This window comes from Bemisia tabaci, chromosome 1, assembly GCF_918797505.1.
Source record: "Bemisia tabaci chromosome 1, PGI_BMITA_v3".
NCBI classification, from domain to species: Eukaryota; Metazoa; Arthropoda; class Insecta; order Hemiptera; family Aleyrodidae; genus Bemisia; species Bemisia tabaci.
In genome coordinates, this window is record NC_092793.1 from 26,355,903 (window position 1) to 26,377,058 (window position 21,156).

General features: G+C 41.6%; 1 protein-coding gene across 2 annotated transcripts in view; it reads left to right on the forward strand.

The window, feature by feature from the left end:
• LOC109041352 (transcription factor hamlet) overlaps nt 1–21,156 on the forward strand; it is a 128,079-nt gene that overhangs the window by 42,488 nt on the left and 64,435 nt on the right. Inside the window, exon 1 of one of the 2 annotated variants that reach the window (XM_019057696.2) lies at nt 16,775–17,500. The exons of the other annotated variant lie outside the window; for it this stretch is intronic. Coding sequence (XP_018913241.2) covers nt 17,494–17,500 — 7 coding nt within the window. The 5' untranslated portion in view covers nt 16,775–17,493. Of the gene's footprint in view, nt 1–16,774; nt 17,501–21,156 lie in introns of those variants that run through there. 2 annotated transcript variants of the gene reach the window in all.

Below are 21,156 nucleotides of genomic sequence, written 5' to 3' on the forward strand. Positions count from 1 at the left end.
GCCGGATTCATAGCCACTCCCTAAACGGCTCTTATTCTAGGAAGGCATACATGGTTTTCATTGGATCAGGGAAACCTTTACCATAGCATCATAAAAATGACGATTTTTAGGCACCTGCATGGATTTGAATTGAAGAGTGCAACCTAGGAGAGAAACCCTTACAAGAGTTTAAAATAACTTGCCCTAACAAGATATACAAAACACGAAGGAAAAATTTCATGATTTTCACACATTTTTAGCAATAATGGTGAAATTTTGAAAAGGAGGAGATGAAAGACTGATGAAATTCGAAAAAAAAACCCCATCAAGTGAACGTGCCAGCGGGGGTGGGGTGCATGAGACGCGTTTATTCATGCTGGAAACATTTTTTAGGAAAGTCCTGTCAACACAACCAGCAAAAATTCACCGAACTTTGCGCGAACGTTAAGTTTCGTAAACCTAGAGATAGGTTTACGAACACGAACGCGTGGACAAGGCCTTCTATTCGTAAGAAATGAACGAAAAAATTATGGAAGAACAAACATAAATGTGCTTTAATGATGTTATCTTCCGCCGCCGCGCAGACCGCGCCGTGTTTGGAGCAATGCGTGAAGTATTCCGACAGTCTTGTAGGCGCTATGAGTTTCACGCCGACGACCGACCGTTGCTAAACGCACTGTGTTTGGCGCAATGCGTGAAGTATTCATGCATTCTTATAGGCGCTATCCGTTTCACGCTGAGCGCAGTGACCGCACTGTGTTCGATGCAGCGCGTAAAGTATTTTTGTGCAGTCTTGTAGGAATGTAGGCGCTATATAATATGTGTTACATGACGACTGCCGCGCCGAGGGCTTCTCCTATTTATCTCAAGTCCTCGTCATCATTTCTCTCTCAGTCGCGCTGTTCCTGGCCAAATTGCGTGTTTGGTCTCTCTCTCAACTCGATTAATTAAAGGTGCTGTCTCTTGTATCACCGAAAGACGACAAAATTAGAAATTACTATACTCTCAGGAAATGAGAGATTTTGTTTGTAATTTTTTTTCTAAATCCGATTTTTTTTACACCTATATTTAAAATAATTGCAAAATTTGCCGCCTCCTAGATTTGCCGCCATGGGCCGCGGCCCATGTGGCCACCCCCTTAATCCGGCCCTGATTGCCAAATTGCTGGATCCACCTCTGAATATACAGAATAACTTATGGGTCTATGGATGATAGAAAAGTTGATGCATTTATCCAGAATCATTGAATGTCAGTGGTCAGTTTGGAGAATTTTGACGATCGCGGAATATAAGAGGAGATGACCCAAAAAATCGGAAAACTTTTGAGGCGCCATTTAAGGACGGGGCCTTAAAATCCACTAGAACAGAAATACAGATAAATGGAGAATGTTTTAAAATATTTGGTACGGGTTATCAAACTTTAAAGCCTCATGTCATTAGTTTTCGTCCCACTGGAAGCTCCGAAAATGTTTAACCGCATAACTCTGAAAGAGTCCTGGTGTCGTCAAAGCTGCGAAAGTTGCATCCACGCAAGGGGAGAGGAGGATGCCAGCAGAAATGTGGTCGTGCATTAATACAGCAAACTTTTTCAATTTTGAATACGTCGAAAGCACGGCTGTTTTATCACACCGTAAATATTAAGCTAGATTAGAAAAGTTTTCACCTCGTCGGGCTGGTTGAAACGCATCAAAAGGTTTGGAGGAGAGGTTATATCGACGACTGGTGAGCGGGGACTGATTCAAAGGCGGGTCCTCGACGAGAGAATGTATCGGATATTGGTGAATGTATGAGGAGCGAATTGGACGTATTTCTGCCAAACGGAACTATGTGCATAATGACGTGAGCCCTGTCATGCATATATTCTTATGGAGCTCAGGGCTCATGTTTTAATGCACATAGTTCCGTTTGGCAGAAATAGGTCCAATCATTGATGCAAAATATCGAATGATTGACCGGCACGCTTCTTTATCAGGAATTGACAGCCCAATTAAAACTTGCCCGATACGGATGGCGAGGTGTGCACTTAATAAAACTCCAGACGTCGAAACGAGCCACAAGAATTATTAAACCATTCTAACGATGTGTTCTCTTCGCAGTCACAGTACCATCAGCTACAGGCTCGAGAAAAGAAACACGAATCACAAATACACAACTTCCTCTTTTTATCGACGGATGTTGCTTAGAATCTTATTCGTTTATTTTTTCGGCAAAATAGACAACCTGGGGGAACAAAGGCCTGAGAAAAGAAAATGGGCGGTGAAAAAAAACGGGGAAAATAGACAGATAAAATTAATGTAATAAAATCAGGGCCGGATTTACCTACTAGCCGCCCATGGGCCGCCTGTATTTTGTTGCCCCTTCTCATTCGTTTTGAAATAGCAATAAAAACCATCAAGTGAACGTACCAGCGGGGAAGGGGTGCATAAGACGCGTTTACTCGTGTTGGACACATTTTTTGGGAAAGCCCTGCTAACATTACTGGCAAAAGTTCACGGGACTTTGCGCGAAAGTTAAGTTCCGTAAACCTATCTCTGTGTGGACAAGGCCTTCCACTCATAAGAAATGAACGAACACATTATAAAAGAACAAACACAAATGTAGTTAAATGATTGTAACTTCCGCCGCTGGGCCGCGCAGACTGCACTGTGTTTGGCTCAATGCGTGAAGTATTCCGGCAGTCTTGTAGGCGGTATGCGGTTCACGCCGACCGCACTGTCTTTGGCGCAATGCGTGAAGTATTCATGCATTCTTGTAGGCGCTATCCGTTTCACGCTGATCGCAGTCTGACCGCTCTGTGTTTGATGCAATGCGTGAAGTACTCGTGCAGTCTTGTAGGCGCTAATATGTATTACACGCCGACCGCCGCGCCGAGGGCTTCTCCTTTTCATCTCAAGTCCTCGTCATCATGTCTCTCTAAGTCTAAGTCTCTATGTGGTCGTTCCAAGCCAAATTGCGTGTTTGGTTTCTCTCTTACCTCGACTAATTAAAGGTGCTATCTCTTGTATCACTGAAAGACAACAAAATTAGAAATTACTATACTCTCAGAAAATGAGAGATTTTGTCGCCTTTTCTCGTTTGTAATCTTTTTGTCAAAATCCGATTTTTTTAAAAAAGTGTAAAATTTGCCGTCCCCTTGATTTGCCGCCATGGGCCACGGCCCATGTGGCCACCCCCTTAATCCGGCCCTGAATAAAATCACACTGAAAATACTACCTTGTCGCCATAGAAGGGCTCCCATAGTAATATCTGATCCACGAGGCTTCCCTGTGAACCACAACAGACTATACTTTCTAATGGAAACATGGGTCTTGCATAAGTAACATGGAGTCTTGCAATGGTAACAATAAGACTCTAATTATCTTTGCAACATAGTCTGGTGTGAATAACAAGGAGCCATATGGATCAAATACGACAAGGATAATTGTAATGGTTACAAGGTATTTTTAGCAAAGCAAAGTTTTTTTTTCAGGCTCCGACAATTCTAATGAAACATTATCTGGGTAAGTAAACAGTTTTAAGGTAAAGAAGTTGGGTAAGAACTTGGGTAAGAAATAATTTTAAAAAAATCATATTTTTATTTATGGTACACATTTTAAGAGGAAATCATTTGATAAAAAAAAAAAAAAAAAAAAAAACCCTGACAGAAAAAGATTAATTACATTGTATAATATATAGTAGCTGAAACGTTAACGGGGATCCTGAGACACCGCAATCAAAAAATTCCCTTTATGCACCAAGCGCTTCAATTCTTCCATTCTTACGCTCTAAGGCAACTTTAAGTATGTACCAAATTAATTTTAATGTGGGTCAGTGCTTTTCAATCCTATTCAGTAGAGCAAAGATCTTCGTAACATGTCGATTCCTCTGAAACTAGAATTTCGCAGAATCAGATTTTCTCTTTTAATCCGTGAGCTGTGTGATCAGTAACGAGAACTACTATTTGAGTAAATATTTACGTTCGATTAAAACACCATGAAATAATTCACTTAAGGGAAGAAGACATTAAAGTTGTCAAATTTTAAAAATTTTTTAGAGAAAATTCGAGAAATCCACCCGAGAAAATTATACTTTTTCTCCGTGGCTGACGAAGAAATAGGTGAATGAATTCGAATCGTATTCCACGTTAAGCGACCTAGCATCGGACCTTTTTAGCAACCTTGTGTGTCTCTGATATTCTCATCATTTTTACCCTTTTCACCCCTTTTTATCACAAAAATAACCGCATAATTATGCCCGGCTATTTCCTTTTCCTTGCGTGCAGTCTCTTGTTATTATTTCTTTTCAGTTGCTTTTGTCATCGTTTCACCCTTTTTTTGGAAAGATCGATAACTCTAGTAGGCCGCGCGTATACCTGTCGTTCGAGGGTTTCCGTCATCAGAATTCAATTAACCTCTTTTTTAGTGAGAACTTTTCAGAGAAATGAAATAGTCCTCTCATTGTCACCCAAGTTTCACCCTTTTTACGATTTTAAACCACTGAGTTTTTGTTCAAATCTCTCACCTAATCCAACTCCATTATTTCCTCGTTCCATGCTATCTTGGAGACTCTTGAGATTTTGAAGAACAAAATATATCACGAACACACGTATATGATTGCACCTCTTCGAGAACTGGTGAAGAACTGCAATTCGCTCATTTTGTCTTGCTTTTCACCTCTCCTTTAAATTTTTCGCGTTCGGAAATGGAGGTCCCATCTTGATAACCCTCGATACTTTCACTTTAACGCTGTTAAAAATGCTAGGGATGGACGATCTTGTGATAAGTAATTATCATTTGAGTACTTACTGAGGTATTCAAAAGATATATTAGGCTACTTCTGAACCTACATGACGGTTTTTCGCGGAGGATTAAACTGGCAGAGCTACAACTCTGAAAACATTGAAAGTCGCTCAAAATTTTGGGCCAGTATGCCAGGAAAATCTTCAATGATTTTATAGCCTTATTTATTTTTTTTTTTTTTCAGAACTTCGGCAATCAAAATGTATACCTACTATTGTAGGCTGATGAGTTTGTAATAAAATTAGCAAATCGCAATATTGCGGAATACGCAATCCGTATGGGCAAGATGGGAGAAAAGACATTTTAACTGATATGGAACTATGCACCTCTCATTCCAATTAAGTGTTTGACGCTCAATTTCAACAATATGATGAAAGTATATATCGTGGAAGATGTTTACGGATAAGTGCAATTCTAGTGCCTATTGAATACAAAAAAATGTAACGTAAACTGCAACATTCTTATGATTAAATATTGCAGAGATGAATCTCTTGGTACATTACATCTCTATAAAAATATGGATGAATTCCAATAGGTCTTTGCGAGCAGTTTTTCGACCAGTGAAATGGAGAAAATGCATTTACAATTTTCGTTTTCATCTTTCGGAAGTTTGAGCTTTGTATCAGAGCAACTTGAGCATAGAAGTGCGGATAAAAAGAGAGAGACTCCCGTTTTTTGCATGTAACATTTCGGTATGAATGGAAAATGTCCTCCCGGAAAGCTCCGGAAGGAAAGTCTGTGACAAAACAATAGGAGGGGCTGTCTTTGTCTCAGCTTGGAAGCTCACTACACATCATCACCGTTTTCAATGCAGCATCGTATGTTGCCAGATGAACGCTCGAAGTATTCAGCACGGAACGGGTGGGGACCTGGTGGGGACAAAAAATGATTCTTATTTTCAGATTCCTCCTTTGAGGTGGAAGTTTTTCCTTAAACCGATTATGTATTTAAATGATAATTTTTGTTTAAAAACAGTTGGAACAGCGTTGGAACTATGCCAATTTAAATTTTCCGCTTTAAATGAAACAGAAAATAAACCTAATAATTTTTCTTAGAAAAATAAATTTATTACATGCCATTCATAAAATGGGTTCATTTCATTTTGGTAACTGATTTTGTAAAAACATATCTGTGCGATAAATCAGAAAGGAATTATATAACAATCAATTCATACTGCAGAACTTGGATAAATATTTAGATTATATGTTATAAAAATTTCTGAAGTAAAAAATGAAAAATATCTTCGAAAAGCATGTCCTGCAAAAAGCATGCATTTAGTAAGATCAAAGCCGTAAACACTGATGAATCAGCATTATGCATATTATGGCAAAGGTGATCTTGGGCTAAAAACGTGAAAGGTAGTCTCGATATTTCCTCGAGAAATTACCATAGTCCTTGACAAACTTTTTTATTACATGGTTTTTGACAAGGGGCATTGCCATATATTTGGCCTGGGGGCGTGTGGTGAGGTGAAGGAGTGTGTGTCAAGGTAATTGATTTAGGAAAGCCACGAAAAATGACGGTTATTTAGGAAATTTTTAAATTCTTTAGGAAGCGAGATCCAGACCTTCTGGGCTACGCTCGTTACAATCCTCGCTGTAGAGCTGATTTTTTTCTGAACGAGGAGAGTAAAAATTTCTTCCGTCTTCAAGGCTACTGCCTAAATGAATGAATATAAAAAAAATCAATAATAAAATTGGGCATCGTGGAGAAATTCGCAGTTAAAGTTACAGGATATTAATTGTGTAATATCTTGACAACCCTGTCAAAAGGAGCTATTAATTTTTCTTCCACGAAAGGGCCTCAATGCTACAAGTGTCTGTTAAGTGCGTAATGCGCCACCGCTGCTGTAATTGCCAGGTCAAACCATTAAAACCCCCGCCTTGACTTTGGAGGGTGAGCTTGAAGCTGAGTCGCGTCCTCCACCTCCACATCCCAAACCCCCACACCCCACACACCCTCGTGCAAAACATTCTCTGTTGTTGTATACATTAAGTTGTTACTCTCTAGCTACTATCTCTCAGCGCTCGCCCTGGAGGGTCTCGAGTGGTTAGTTCATACCACTTTCCTTTATGATGCTGCTCTTTAACCTCATTATTTCACCACACTTGTATCCTTCATCCCTACGGTGCATTCAAAGGAGATGTTCAGAAGTTTTTGAATCTTTTCCCTCTCATCTATTTGAAAATTTTCTTCAATCTCGGGCTTTGTCTCCACGGGACGTTACCATAAGTTTTGTCCCAGGGTCAAACCGCGGGAATGAAACTTCAGGGATGTTTTTCGCAGTTACCGTCTCCACGAGACGGCGGCAATCTCACGATCTTGCGACAGGTTTGCGCGGAAAGGTGTATTGATGGAATAGATTAATGCGTGGCATTCTCCCTTTATTAATGATTTAAGCCACCTACTTTATTCTGGTCATCTTTCCTCCAAAAAAATAAAAATAAAATTATAGAGGTCATATTAAAGCATCTAGATCTAGATACCTATTTGGAGAGTATGGGCAAGTCAGAACATGGAACTTCTGGGTTCGAATAAAGAGCAGTTAATCTTCTCACACGGAAGATACGAGAAAATGCCGCTGTCAATTGCTCAACTCTAGATTATACTATGAAAGTTCAGGATAAAAATCTCTGTAAAATGGGAGTTATTTGGACGCGAATTTTTTAAACCATTAGGAGCAACCGGGACCATTGCGTCGGTAGTGCATGTACGAACCAGTGGGAAGGCGCGAATGATCGATTATCGATAATTTTCCTATTTGAGCTATGGTAAAGAATCGATTATTTAGATGTTCGTTGCGAACACCCTGTTCATCGATCCTTCTCCGTAGGTTTCAATGTCAGATCAATCGATACATCGCAAAGCACGTCACGCCACCGGTACACGCCTCAAGTGCCTCCCCGAGTGGAAGGGACTATTCCGTCAAAACTGATCGCAGGGACAATAGCCGTAAACTGACCGAGCATGAAATTAGGGAGTGATAGACCGCAGAATGGTCGTGTGAAGTGGTTGCACGGCGGCCGGGGGCAGGAGGGGGGGGGGGACGTAGGGCGTTGGGGATCGTAGACAAACGGGCGACGAGTAAGTAAATCAAATAAGCAAATAACTCACTGAAGTAGCAATTGGAACAAAAGCCTCCGATTGTTGGGATAGAGAAAGAGAGAGAGAGACCCGAGAGCCCGAGGTGGAAGCAAGAGGCGAGGACGGGGAGGGGGGTACGTTTTCCGGGTAGTAATACGGCGTAAGTATCATTGACGTAAAACAGAGCCGGAAAGGGGTGCTTTTAAACTATCCGATGGAAACGGGGTGGCGGAGTCCGGACAATGGTTTATTAAGCGTAATCAACAGGAAAACATTTTGATTTCTGAGGACTCAACGGCATTGTGCTCGCTTCGGAGCATTGCGATGCAGGTCTCTTCGCGAGCACTTCTGCGCTAGCCGCTAGCATTGCGATTGAAGTGCAAGCGAAAATTGAATATATCATGTTGTTATCAGATACAATGCCGGATCCTGGATTCTCACTCTCTTCGCAAATCGAACGGCCGCACATATTTGAGCTAGCCTTTGTTTCTTCGCGTCTGGGAGCTCCTCGAAATGAGCCAGACCTTGATGATTATTTCCCAAGCTGACATGATCTTGCGATTTGCCAACGAATTTCAGTCCGACAACAATTGACGCGGAATTCAGACACTTTCGCCAAAGGACTTGTATTTCCCTCGCCTTTGCCTTGTTCTTTCTCTGCTCTCTCTCCCTCTCCACCTCTCTCTTACCCCTTTCCATTGCATTTTCTTTTTAATTTTATGGACAAATACAAGTCTGAGATAGAGCTGAGATGGAACCGATTGAATGCACGGCACCTACCATTATTTTATTTCATTTTATTGTTTTTTTCTTATTATTCTAAATCTATTAAAAAAAGCCCAAGTACTGTTGCTCTGTTGTTTTGCATTCCCAACTCAACGGACTTGGCTAAAATATAAAATAAAAACACGATACAACTTGCTTTGCTCACACACATACATTACAATACAAAAATCAGTTCAAAATTTCCGCGGCCATTTTTTTTACAGAGAAATTGCTCAACGAAGCTGTCCGAAATTTTCCCCGGATTTTTTTCGTGCTGCCGATAAAATTCAGCGAAATTTTCATTCAGACTCAACCAAAAAATTCTCTGTAAAAAAATAAAATAGCGGAAATTGTGAGACGTCGCATGGCGTCTGTGATGCTTTGGCCGGGTGGTGACGATATTTCGTCGCTCCTCTGTTGTAAAGGCGTAACCCAATTTCCATGTGAGCATTTTTACACACAGTTTTCCATGTCGCCGTAAGAGGAGGAGCGCGAATTTGGAAATGAGGCCGGACTCATCAAAATTCGGGGTGGGGCTGGCGGGGGGATGCAGGGATGAGATTGAAAAGATGTGCCGGGGCCGGGGCCGCTATCGGCGCGCGCGCCAGGGTCGTCAGCGCGAGAAGTCAAAAGAGGTCCCGTCGCGTTGCGTCGCGGGGACAAAAAGCTAAATACCCGACCGAATTTGGCTAAGCATTGATTGAGGCAGTATATAATTTATATATATATTTTCGCACGGAGATGAAGAAATCAGATAAAGATAGCAGAGACCAAGATATATTCAGTTGTTAAGCTCGGTGGGAGGCCACGCGATTCCTTTCATGCCGTGTCTTGCCGACCCTCGGGGACCGAACCGGAAGCATCTCAGAACATCAACGCATTGACTGTGAAGTAATCGTAGGCTGGGGCCGCCGAGTAAATATTATTACGATTACTATTATTAAAGAAATCCGTTAGAGCGCGGTGCGTACCCTCGGTGCGCGCATGTCCAGATGTAATGTAATAATAGCAATAAGTTACACACTTAAATGTGCAAAATCAGTGGACGGAATCCTCCGGCGTCAGTTTTCCGGTTGAGTAATTAGGTGAAGTTGCGATAAATCACCCAACCGATTGTTTTAATGCGGCGTCGCCGGTTTAAAATAAATCATGCTCGCACGAAACCTGCAGTGTTTTTCAGCGAAATTGGCAACGCTGTCACAACGACATTTTCGAGTATCATTCGTTGCCTTTACCTTATTCTTTTCTATGAGCTGGATAATTAGCAGCCCGAATTTTTCCGCCTGTGTGATCCTAGGATGGTGAGCATTCATGCCATGGATGCTGTAATATTGTTAAAGGATGACTTGTGACGTAAATCGGCTGAGGATGACGGCTGAAAACCACGGCGATATGAACTTTTTATGTTCCATAATGTGTTAGGTTTCTGGTTCCTCTTTAAATTAGAAAAAGTCTTTGAAACCTTTTTTTGTGGATTTTATGGCACATGCGTATACTAGGTTGCAGCGGAAATGACTAATTTTCGCGCTGGGATTCGCTACCCCTGTAAACTATGGTTTGATGCATGGGAGCGCCATCCATAAAAAATCACAGCATCTACGATGATCCTAACTATTGCTTTTTTTCCGTCAAAATGTTACATCTTTGTCGAAAAATAGATAAAAAGCCACACGCAACGCACTCCTGGGCAGGGCCGGATTTAGGGGCTGGCCACATGGGCCGCAGCCCATGGCGGCAAATTTAGGGGGCGACAAATTTTTAAGAAAATTTTAAATAAAGGTATGAAGAAAATCGGATTCAGAAAAAAAATTACAAACGAGAAAAGGTGATACAATTTCTCAATTCCTGAGAGTATAGTAATTCCTAATTTTGTCGTCTCTCGATGATACAAGAGACAGCACCTTTAATTAGTCGAGTTAAGAGAGAAACCAAACACGCAATTTGGCTAGGAACGGCGCGACTGAGAGAGAAATTATGACGAGGACTTGGGATGAATAGGAGAAGCCCTCGGCGCGGCAGTCGTCATGTAACACATATTATATAGCGCCTACATTCCTACAAGACTGAACGAATACTTCACGCATTGCATCAAACACAGTGCAGTTATTGTGGTCAGCGTGAAACGGATAGCGCCTACAAGACTGCATGAATACTTCACGCATTGCGCCAAACGCAGTGCGGTCAGCGTGAAACGCATGGCGCCTACGAGACTGCATGAATACTTAACGCATTGCGTCTAACTCAGTGCGGTCAGCAGCGGTCGGCGTGAAACGCAAATCGCCTACAAGACTGTAGGAATACTTCACGCATTGCGCCAAACCCATTGCGGTCAGCGCGGCGCGGCGGTGGAGGTTAAAATTATTAAAGCACATTTATGCTTGTTCTTTCATAATTTTTTGTTCATTTCTTTAAATGGAAGGCCTTGTCCACACAGAAATAGGTTTACGGAACTTAACTTTTGCTAGTAGTGTTGACAGGGCTCTCGCAAATAATGTGTCCAACAAGAATGAACGCGTCTTATGCACCCCTCCCCCTCCGGCACGTTCACTTGATGGTTTTTATTGATGTTTCAAAACGAATGAGGAGGGGGCGGCAAAATAAAGGCGGCCCATGGGCGGCAAGTCGGTAAATCCGGCCCTGCTCCCGGGAGTTACATACATACATAAAGTCGCTTTTATAGCGCCGCCTCGCGCTCTGCGACGCCCAATCGCCATTGCCCCCTAGCCTCCCAGAGATCATCAGGCAATTGGCACCTTCTGATCTCCTCCTCCACCCCTTGTCGCCAACCTTTCACAGGACTTCCACGCCGTCGCCTTCCGGGAGGAACCCAATCGAAGACCTGCTTCGGCAACCGATCATCTGCCATCCTTCGCACATGTCCATACCAGACCAACTGCTTGGACCTGATATCGTGCACGATGTCCTTCTCCACACCCATTATCTCGCGTACCCTTTCATTGCGGTTACGCTCTCTTCTCGATATCCCAGCAGACCTTCGCCAAAAGTCCATCTCAGTTGCCCTAAGCATGTCTTCAGTTCTTTTCTTGAGTTGCCAGACCTCACTCCCGTAAGTTACGATGCTCCCGGGAGTTAATTTTGGAAAACAGAGGGGTTAAATTAAAAATTCTCGAGTAATGCAAGTAATTTCAGCATTAAATTATCTTCACCCTAAATGAAATTAAGGTACTCATTTTAAGAAACCTTAGTGAAATCATGCTATTTTCAGGAGAGATGTTTTTGAGCAGCTCTACGTTAGTTTCAATTAGTGTGGAGACGTTTCTAATTTTGATTACTCCGTCACAAAAAATAATGCATAGTTTACCACGAGACGCCGCTCAAATTGCGTCACAATTATTGAAGGCGGACTTGATAGAATGAGATACATGCAGTGAGAAGATTAATCAACGTGAGACAGAGCAAAAATTACAAAACTACTGTGCGCAACTATTCGTGCTCCTAAGCCGCTCATATTGCCGCCGCGGTTATTGAAGGCGAACTTGACAGAATCAGAGACAGACTCACAGGAGAGTAACTAACGTTGCTCCTTGCCGGGACAGAAGAAAAGTGACAAAACTGCTGCGCGCAAAGCTTTCTGCTTTATTTGTGCCCCTGAGCCTCTCACTCTGCCATCACGGCTATTGATTATTCAAGGCGAACTCGATAGAATATTAGATACACCTTTGCCATTAGGTTTCCTTTCGCAAGTACATGCTTTTACTGATGAGTCGAGATAGTAGTTCCATATTGAAAAATTTAGTCCATTAAGCCTCGCCCGTTCGTCCGGTTCTGTCAAAATTCGGGGCCAAAACCGGGTTTCAGACTTAAATTCTAAAATCAAGTTACCCCTTAAACACATATGTTCTTTCTCTCTTAAATTTTTCGTTATAGATTGGCCTCCCTCGCATGTATGCAGTTGCAGTTGCAAATGCAACTGCAATTGCAGTTGTAATTCCATTTTAAAGGAAGCCCACGATGGACGCAAGAGACATATAGACATGAAAATTTTGCGAAACAAGTCTTACAATTAGTCACCAATCAGGTGAGCGGCGGCAAGCTTCACGGCACAGCTTCTCATTTTGATAGCGCAGGCGCTTTCAGATCGAATGGAAGATTATCTTCGGGTATTTCTTCCGCTTATCTAATCAGTGTCCACGAGCGTAACTTTCAAATTATCGCCTTACGTTCTGCAACAAGAATGCCCGCGGCCCAGTCTGTTCCGTCTTGCACAATCGCAGAAGGCATGACAATCATTCATTGTATCTCCGATCGACCAACTATTCGCTTAGTCGGCTTCCGTCACTCTTTTATGCTTGACAACTTTAAAACGAACTGCATTTTCGGTGTCGGCAATAAAGGCTCCTGTTCCTGGATTTGTTATCATAAGTTTCACCAGCAATTAAGATCACTTTCAGCTTGGATCCTTTTTATCAATGTACCGCTACTCCAGTGAAATAAGCGGGCGAATAAAATGACTATGCCGCGGTTTATGATATTATCGATCGACTCGTGTCTATTGACGGGTACGTCTTGCAGCTTTGTTCCTCGTAAAATTGCGGTTGGTGTATCCAGGAAGTTGGAAACATGGGGATTCTTCTATTCAAACGGACTATTATATTGCAAATGAGAACTACTACATCTGACTCACATGCAAAATCATCTATCTGCATGTGAGCATGAATGATACTTACTAAAAAATAATTTCTGGCCGTAGAAGCCGTACTTGCGGATTATGTAGACATACCGTCTGCATTCCGGGCGTAGCACCCGGAGCAGTCGAAGCTACAGCTCCAGATCCCAGAACTTTCGGCCTCTGGGCTCGGAACGGACGGCATGTCTACATAGCCCGTAACTTTTTTTCAATGTGCGTTAATGAGTTTGAAATGTTAGTTTCTTATTGCAAAATGTAATTCAGGCAAAAATTGAAACAGTATGGCGGACCTTACCCAGAATCGATTTAGACTACATTTTGTTATAGGACCCTACTATTTTAGGTTTATTTCAGAACGATTTTTGTGAACTTTCTTCCTTGTGACCATGTTATCCTCCATGAATCTTAGTTTGGTTTTAAACAACTGTGAGATTCTATCGGGAGCTCCGGACGAGGAGACTTCACCTGTCTCAGAAAAGTCGGTTCTTTTTTTACGAAGCAAAGTTCAAACGACTATTAGAGCCTCAGGGGTGGCAGGGATGGAAAGAGATTTTTAAACTCGACACGTTAGATAAAGCTATCACTATCAGGAAGGCGTGCTAACAAAGGATAACGCCGTTTCCATCACGGCGCCGTCGCTGACCAAATTGAAAACGCACAATAGAAAGGACGAAAGAGAGAAACCTCATTTTCGACCGCCGCTGAAAGCTCGAATGCTCCGCACGAAGCTCGGAGCTGGCGTGAGGGGTGGGGCCGGAGTCTCGAAAACGCTGGAGCGGTCTTTGAAGGAAGAGTAGTGGCTCCCATGTGGTTTGGATTCTCGATTGTGTTTGTGAGACACGCTCGAAAGTTCAAGCGTCCATTCAACTTTTAGATTTGAGAAGTCTCGCGGCTCTCCCCTGCGTCCGTTTTTCGTGGCGGAATTCGACCGCCCTCCATTCGCAAACTTTCCCGTTTCTCCTCGGCATCAACCTCCTCCACCTCACTTACAACTGTAACTTTATCAATCGCCCTCGACCCCCTCCCCGCTGTAAAAAATCTCCTGCCTCCAACCCTCGTTTTTTAAGCTTTCGTGCTTTACAATTCCACCACTTCGTTTTCCCTCACATCTCGTCCGAGGTCTGTCTCTGACCGGAATTATCAGATCCACAATTCAAGTCGTTTGAATGCAGGGCGTAAATGATGCTCGATTCAAAAATGGTCGTTTTATTACACGGCCCGCGTTTCCACTATCCGGCTATTGTTATCAACGCACTTTCCTTAGATCGACCTTGTCTCATGTTTATCTTTAAATTCAAAGCCATCACTGTCCAAAACCAATGCTCTTATTTTGTCCAGCTTGTGAATTCAGCTCCAGTATATGAGCACCGATAGCGATGATGCTTAGAGGCCATCAAGGTATCACGTAAAAAGAATTTTAGCCGATTTCCTTTACCCCCTAACTCCCTTAAAACACACCCGTTTGGCAACCTCTCACTTCCCCTTTTGAATTCCGTAATACTAGAAATAAAAATAGCTCCTACCAGAATACAATTTCTCCTTACCTCATAAAATAATGATAATTAAATCTGATGGGTTTGTTACACACGAAATATACACATTGGCAAAAAGACTTCTTAGCTAATGACAAAGTCGCACAAAAATCACGAGGATACCTTCAAAAGAGTGAAATCACTCCTTAATACAGATTGTGTGCGGTCCGTATAAAGTAATATCAAATTTTCCAAATTCGCGAGTTTTCTTTTTTTCATCGTCGGGAACGAAGTTTTACCACAAGAGACGAAATGAGAAAGAAGTGGAATAGTGGTATCGTTGTAAAATTCTCACGCTCACTCAGAACGTAAATACTTCACTGTATTAAAGGAGGTTATTTTCACGCCGCGCCAGTTCGCCTTCAATTTATACTGTAGGCAACACGAGTTCCCACGTGGTCATATAGTGGTATTATCATGATGAATAGGCACGTTCACTCGGGACCCACACAGTTAGAGCTTTTTAACAAGCGGGAAGAGGTTTCTTTTACATCATGCTACTCTGCCTTCAATTTTTAGTGTAGGCGACGCCAGCTCCCACGTGGTCGAATTGTGTTACCGTCGTGGAATGGCATATATTCACTCGGACGCATACACATATGAGCTTTTAACCAAACGGGTGGATCGATGTGGTACCAGATCGACATGAATCGGTGAAGGTGAAAACAGATAAACTTGAACCAATTGAGAGAGAGTAGAAAAACAGATTCTTTTTTATTTTCCGATCGAATTATGTCGATTGGAATAATCCTGGGCCCGGTGGGTTCCAGATAATTACTCAACTAATGAAGTGAGCAAGTTTGTATTCAAATTGTAATACATTACGAAGCACATAGACCTGTGACTTTAATCACGGTCTTTTCGTTGGACTGTAAATACTCACCCGATTTCAAAATCTTCGATCAATCTTTCTCTCGTGTGATATCAGTCATTTTAAAGTATATCTTCTCTTTTTGTACATATTAAAGAAAAAAAAAGTAAATACGAGGCAAATCAACAATGCTCTGAAACTATTGAAATCGTATGCGCGAAATAATAATAGTGGTTTGTTTTCCTCGCTTAGTAATTTTCTTGAAAATCTTCAAATTACCACTTTAAGTTCCATTATAGTTAGCAAGTCGCGAAACGTGTAACTCGCAATTTGTGAGTTGCGATATTGCAGATTTCAATTCTGATTTTATTTCTTCAAGGGCTGACCGAGGAGCTTAGCTGTATTGTTCGAAATTTTATGTATTTTTCTTCATCGTGTATAGAATATTCCGTGAGAATTTTGAACACTGACACCCATCGGTTTTTCAATAAAAAACAAAAAGGAATATCATCATGATTAAGAAACCTATGTTTCACTCAGTTAACACATTCTCAAATTCAGCGTTGCAAATCTCGCTAGTATTGTTTCTGAAAGACAAAAATCACGTTTTCATTCCGTTAAAATTGGATTTGATTTGTTTTTACATTATTGTCATTATTATTCCGTGAATCAAAGCCACGATGTCCCTCAGTTTTCTTTAAAAATATAAAAAGATTTTGCTCGACCGTAATCAAGTTATACGTGTTTCCAGACTCTAGCCATCGCTACGTGTTTCGCGATAACCTTTGCATTCTTCCTCCCATTCCCATTCTCGCTCCATTGTCATGGCCGCATTCTCTCCGTCCAATCTCCGCAACTGCTAAATGTGCAGTTTTCCCGACGGTTTGTGACACAAGGAAAGTCTGAAACCATGGACGGAATAAACTTTAAAATCAGTGCGGGGATCGGATAAACGAGTCTTGCGAGGCCGAGGGGGGTGGGGAGGGGTTGGTGGGGGTGGGAGACGGCTCGCTGCAGGGATGAGGGGGCGCGAGGCGAGACGATGCGAAAAAGCTCGACGGCGGGGGACGGGGGCTGCAGGGGGCACGGGACTGGGGTTCGGGGATGGAGACACCGAAAGAGCGGAGAGTACAGGATTCGGATCGGGTCCTCTGCCAAGATGAACCCGGCAAGCTCCTCCTCCCGGCAGATGCCCCGCCTTGGTGCCGGGATTTGGACCAAGACCGCGGGGCGGCCAGTTCCAAGCCAGCGCCTGCCAGGCCTTGTGCGTGCATCCGAGAACCGTCTTCCGATCCTCATCGTTCCGCCCGACTTTATCACCTGTTTCCCATCGGCCCCCGCAACCTCAAAATTTTCCCACTCGCTTTTCGCCAGACGTTTCAAAATCTCGGATTCTGATCCACCAGTGCATCCGTGCCCATCTAAATCGTACTTGATGATAACTCGATCCTAATTGATAACAAAACTTGATAACAGCTCTATTATGTTTTTAACTTATGGTACTTTACGATAGCCATAACCTTATTTCAAATTGATTCCCTGTGGACAGTTCTGTGCGCAGTTATTAGAATCTCTTCGTGGAACTTTCGGTTTTCAGTGATAGTGGCTCGTTCCGCTCTTTTTGTCGTTGCCTATGAGGAACTTCGGTCGGTTACGTGAATGTCTTTTATGTTGATTCAATTATGAAAATTTTGACAATTGTGTTTCTCAACAATACATAACCGTGAATACCGACTCGGTTGAAGCGGCGGCTGTCTCAAACACAACTTTCTTACGTACTATAAGGGGAACTTAAGTGCAGTGCAAGTTACGCCAAAAACCGTCTCTCCATGACTCACTCGTGACTAGAGTAAGAAGAAATGCTTCTCAGATGCTGACCTAGGAGGATTTAAGAAAAATGACCGGTGAGTATTAGTTTCTGTTGTTATTTTTTGGACAATTGCAGAAAGGTCAGTTTGAGAAACACAAGAGGTCAGTATTCAGGAAGGTAACCTCATCGGATTTTCATAACGTGAAGGGTACCTTTAACTGAACCGAGATAGATTTTTCGCTCAGATCGGTGCAAAAACGGAATTTGAGTTCCCAGTAAAAATCACTCGACTCTGTAGAATGACCAGAGGTGGATCGGTTTCAATTTAGGTTAAGATTGTGTCATTTTTGGTACCTAAATGTTGTCTGATAATGTTGAGTCTCAAACATGGGGGTGGTTGCTATACCTTTAACAAGATTTATATCAAAATGTTTAACCTCCCAAACCATACAAACTTTGAAATTTTTTGACGATTTTTGTGCTTACAATTTTGGAAACAGTCCTCTAAGTAGTAGTGCCGATATTTATGTTTCGGATCTTTCGTAATTTAGGTTGGTACCTTTTCTTAGAGACAGTCACAGATAGATTTGCCAAAATGAATTCAAATCTATGAAACAATTCTCGTGCGATCGTTCGTGGAAATCTCAAATCGGGCGAGGAATTGTTCCAGTGATTCTGTGCTGATTTAATGAATAAGGTCGAACAATTAATATTCTGAAGAATCATCTTCAATCTCATGTGTACTTGAATTTGAGGTGTCCGAAAATATCGGCGCTGCACGGAGCCTCATTCGAGTTTTTTATTTTATTTTCTCTTCCGTTCTTTTCTTTCTTTTCTTTCCTTTCGCAACGGAAAAAACTTTTTAGTTTTTTTCCCAGCCTCCGAAATCGGAGTCTCGCTTAATCTTAACTTGGATTAATATATCCAAACTGATTTTTGAGAACTGACGTCCCTTTTCCCATGGACGATTTCATTTGCTTAATTGGAAACGGATCGAAATTGGAAAATTTTGGCAGCGTCCAGAGTCTCACCATAAGGATGCTCCTCCGAATGAATTTTTCAATTATTATCCCATGGTCTTCCGGACCACCCACGTCAATGCTTATCGTTATACGCTATCCTGGTCTCCCAGTAAAGCTCTTCGGAATGATACGTTGTCAATCAGTTACTGCATGAATCATCGGTGTGAGTAATTTGAAGCTGAAAGCGGACGCAGACGCTCCAAACGATGGGGAGGGGACGGGAAAGGGAGCTTCCCCCGGAAAATTTCCAAAATTTCAAAGCATCTTAAATGAAGTTTAAGTCAATTTTATCAGGAACAATTCCTAAATTATAAGCGTCCTTCCTTCTTTCTCCTTTTTTTCTGGCGAACGGGAGAAACGTATGCCCCTTCCGCCCCTCCCCTCCTTTATATCTGCCTTTGTTTGAAGTAAATCTAAAAGAGATGATATTTAAACAGATAGTGTAACTCTCCATTGAATAAGCCGGGCGAAGATATTATCCGTTCACATTCGACAAAAATATATGTTGTTAGATCCGGTATCCCATTCGTAGGTCAGTAACATCTGATCTCAGGCCCAAGTAACGGTATCATAGGAATGGCCATGGCACGGAAAAATTGATAAAATTCAACATCTAAAACTTTACGATGAAATTACATCAAATTTTCCCGTGAAACCTCAATAAAATGTTGAAAAATTGAAATTTGTAAGGCTATTTCTCACAAAATTTTTGAAACCTTTCGGAATTTCATTGTCTCACGTGAATTCTAACGCAAAATTCCAAGGATGCTTTCAAAGTATGGCCTCATATGACGGTGAGCGACCTCTCCCCCCTCCAGGAAACGGTTCAATTTTATACGGTAAGTATGCATAAAATCTCAAAATGCCACTGTAAAAATCTGACGCATGAATGAGCAAAAGAAGGATATTCTATGCATGGTAGTCCGTGGTCTCCTAAAGTCAAACATTTTTAGACGGCGTTAAAGGTTTTGAAAATTAATTGTGCTGCTCTCTCATTATTGTGGTCGATATGTACTTAAAAGTTTCCTTCAATTTGCGTTGAAAGTATGAAGTTTCTATTTTATTTTGGAAATCTTAAAAAAGTAAACGAGGAAAATAATTATTTCTCCGTCCCCATGAAGAAGAAACAGCTTTGTAGGTTATATTTCTGTCAATTATGTCTTGCTATATTAGATTCAATGGAAGTTTTGATCATATCTGATAAATATCTGAATTTACACCTCTTGGTAGCACATTAAACTAAAAATCCACCCTCGCCTCATCTTCCGCATAGGGAGATGATCCGTCAAAAATTGTGGTTGTTTTGCATCTTTTTTAAGAAATTTCTTCAGTTGCAACCAGGTCGAAAATGTAACGCAAAGCACAGACGATGGGACGAGAAGGCGCATTTGTATGATTATCATAATAATAATATGCAAAAAGATGATCGAAAAATGTTTCTTTCTTAAAGGGGAGACGAGGTGCATGGAGGGTTATCATGCATATGCAGACTCCTAACAGAGCGATGTGGGTATAACTCATGTTTGGGTAACCGTAATGAGCTGCTTTATATACAACCATTGACATCTCACTTTCATACTGTACAATTGTGCCTCATCATCGATTTCTAATTAATTCATTTCGAGTTCCTGGGGGTCGAATAGTAGGGATGCTCGCACTGATCGTTTCTAGTTTATCTTGCATCCAAAATCGTGTCTTACAAGTAGATCGTTGACGTTGAAGATGGTTACAGTGGCGAGGCGTGAATGATCGATCGTCGATATTTTCCCTTTTGAAGTTGTGTTAAAGAATCGATTATTAATGTGCTCGTTGCGGACACCCTATTTATCGATCCTTTTACATAGGTTTAAATGGCAGATCAATCGATATATTGGAAAGCACGCCACGCTACTGGATCGTTGATGGTCGATCGATTTCCATTTAACAAATTTCGTCATGCGGTGAAGTACTAGTCAACTAGTCAACTATTAAAATTTGTAAATAGAATTCCTTCCTTTAAAAAAGGAGCTGTATCATTATACTCATTCAAATTCACTGAAATAATCTCTTTTCTTGAGCTCATGAGAAAGAAAGAAATCCATGCTAGCTGCTTAAAAGTATAAAATACTTTGGATAAAGGGAAAACGTCTCGTGGCTGTGCGCTTTTTTTGTTTTTTGAAAAATGTTGAGTGATTTTATCAGTGAAATAATTTTTAAAAAAACAAGAAAACTAACCCTTTGACAAAAAATGTATCAACCACCGATTTATTTACCTCACAAAATTTTACCAATAAGCCTTGCTGGAATTTTTTTTCAACATTGACGATGATTTTGGACCGTGATCCATAATTGTTTACACTTTCAATATGTGCAGTGTAAAATCCGAAAGTGTGAAAATTACCGATGTTTCCAGCTGTCCCGTAAACCCCCTCTCTCTATAAACTGAATAGAAAGTCTCCACAGGTGAGGCGTCTTTTCAATTTTGTGTATCTTGTAACTGCAACACTGAAATAGCGGCTATAGATCATGATTTTTTCTAGACGCGAGTTCGCGCCCGCGGTAATCTTAGACTTGAATTCCTCCTTATCTATCGACTCCTTTCCAAGCGTCAGTTCTCATCTATTGCGTCAATTTTTCCCACGTATGCAAACTCAATTTGAGATAAAATTACTCCCTTCAAAAAGTCATAAGGAACCATCAGATAGATACAGAGTACCTTTATCGCCGTCGCAGCTGTTTCTGTGCCTTG